We start from the raw sequence: 2,107 nt of genomic DNA on the forward strand, positions 1-2,107 counted from the left end.
GTATAGTAGACAATTTCATATTAATCTCATTTTATAAAATAAGGTTATTTCTCTGTTGTTGAAATTGCCTTGGACTTTTTCTACTTTTTTCTCTATACTCAAAAGATGTACAACATTTATAGTTTGTCCATATCTAACATTTGTTTTTCCTTAGGCCATTTGCACTGAAGCTGGGTTAATGGCACTCCGTGAACGAAGAATGAAGGTTACAAATGAAGACTTCAAGAAATCAAAGGAAAATGTTCTTTATAGAAAGAAAGAGGGAACACCAGAAGGCCTCTATCTCTAGGGTCCTGGATGTGTGCGTTGGTTTTTTTAAATGTTAGATGTTTACATGGAAAGCCATGTTCTTTATTTGTACTATAGATTTATTCATACCCAAGAAGGATATTTTTTTTCTATTTAATTTCATAAGGGCTAAGAAGTTTTTAAAATGGCATGACCAGTGATTTCCTTTCTTGACCCATGAAGCTGACCTTGTAACAATTTCATCCTAATAGAAATAAAAAGGTGATAATGTATAATGCTAGTTTTGTGCCCTTATATTTACTACAAGTATATGTTGGGTAATGAGAGTTTGCAGCCATAGATAAAATGTCAGTGTTAGTATATAATTATCTTCCGAGTAATCATTAATGTGCAAGATGACAGTACATACCTTGTCTGTAAAATAGTAGAAGTGACTGGGAGAAGTGTACAGTTGATATAATACAGGATAGTACATGATAAAGCTATATTTTTATCAATGACTTTAGAGTACTTCAGTAAGATAGTTCAGTCACCATATGAACTATCATTATCAAAGCATCTACTACAATGTTATTGCCAAGTTCCCTTATATTTCCAAATTGTGTCAATTGCATTATTCAAAATTTAGTAGATAAAGATCAGGACCGTAAAGAATTGTATATTGTGCTATTTACTGCAAGATTAATATAGCTGGATATGATGGATGGATGAATTTTTTAAAATGATAGAAAATATAAAAAATGGATAAATTACATGTATGCAGTGAAAGTGAGATTTTATGGGTGAAATTAAAGTGGTTTAATATAATGACATTAGAATATTTGATAAAAAACATGTGAATAATACAGTATACATTATAGCAATAGGTTATTGATCTTTTTACAATTTATGATTATTTTAGAACTGAACATGGCCCAGAATAAGGGAATGAAGTTGTGATATATAGGTGAAATGTATAAAAAGAGATCTTTATAAATTGAACATTAAAAGATGCAAAATTTTACTTTACACTACTTCAAATCAGTCATTCATGATCATCCATATCTTTATTCAAATATCTCCTTAACAAATAAATAAAATGAGAATATAAGCATGAGGCTTCGTTACTACCAAGGGCAAATCGATTGTTTCAAAAGAAGGGATGGTTAAATTTGTAATAAAGCGTCTAAATTCGGTTGAGGTAGATCTGCCCGTATGAGTTTTGAACATTCTATGTGTATTTTCCATGCATTTTGGAACACATTCTGGCACTTTATATTTGATTTTTGTAACATAACATCTGTAGGCAGTAGGATATCCAGGCTATTATTTGTTTTCATTAAGGCAAATGTTTACGTGTAAAGATAAACACGAAGATTTGCGGGAAATTACTAGCACATGTAATTTCAACCGACATTTTGTTACAATTATAGGATAATCGTATTTACAATATAGCCTAAATAATTTACATATTTTATATATCTGTATTCCGAAGAATCATAGTAAAACTCAAAGAATTAAACAGGATACTAGGGAAGACACCTAAAGAACACAACTAACAAAAGCATATAATCTACTACAGGGAAAACCACAAGCACTTTTATGTAGCCCGTTGCTATGCGAGAAGCACATGAGATCCCCAACCGACTCGCCTCGTGGCAATTCAGCAACCGCTACGGTACTGTACCTGGGAACTTATGCACCGGGCGCGCCACACTAACCGAAACAAGGTGAAGACAATCCAGTTATAGACCTTTCATACTGGTTTACTTGTATGATTGTATGACTGTTCAATATTTTTTTTAGGAAATAAATCTCGATCAACAAATGGTTTCGAAGCACCGACGATGTACCGATAAAATAAGATTGCCAACATGAT

At 32.1% G+C, this 2,107-nt stretch overlaps 1 protein-coding gene across 1 annotated transcript in view; it reads left to right on the forward strand.

The window, feature by feature from the left end:
* LOC119581944 (26S proteasome regulatory subunit 4) overlaps positions 1 to 524 on the forward strand; it is a 5,332-nt gene extending 4,808 nt beyond the window's left edge. The window contains exon 9 of the mRNA XM_037930116.1: positions 155 to 524. Within this exon, the coding sequence (XP_037786044.1) occupies positions 155 to 289 (135 nt within the window). The 3' untranslated portion in view covers positions 290 to 524. The remainder of the gene's footprint in view (positions 1 to 154) is intronic.
* The last annotated feature ends 1,583 nt before the right edge of the window (positions 525 to 2,107 follow it).

This window comes from Penaeus monodon, chromosome 15, assembly GCF_015228065.2.
Source record: "Penaeus monodon isolate SGIC_2016 chromosome 15, NSTDA_Pmon_1, whole genome shotgun sequence".
In the NCBI taxonomy this organism is placed as follows: Eukaryota; Metazoa; Arthropoda; class Malacostraca; order Decapoda; family Penaeidae; genus Penaeus; species Penaeus monodon.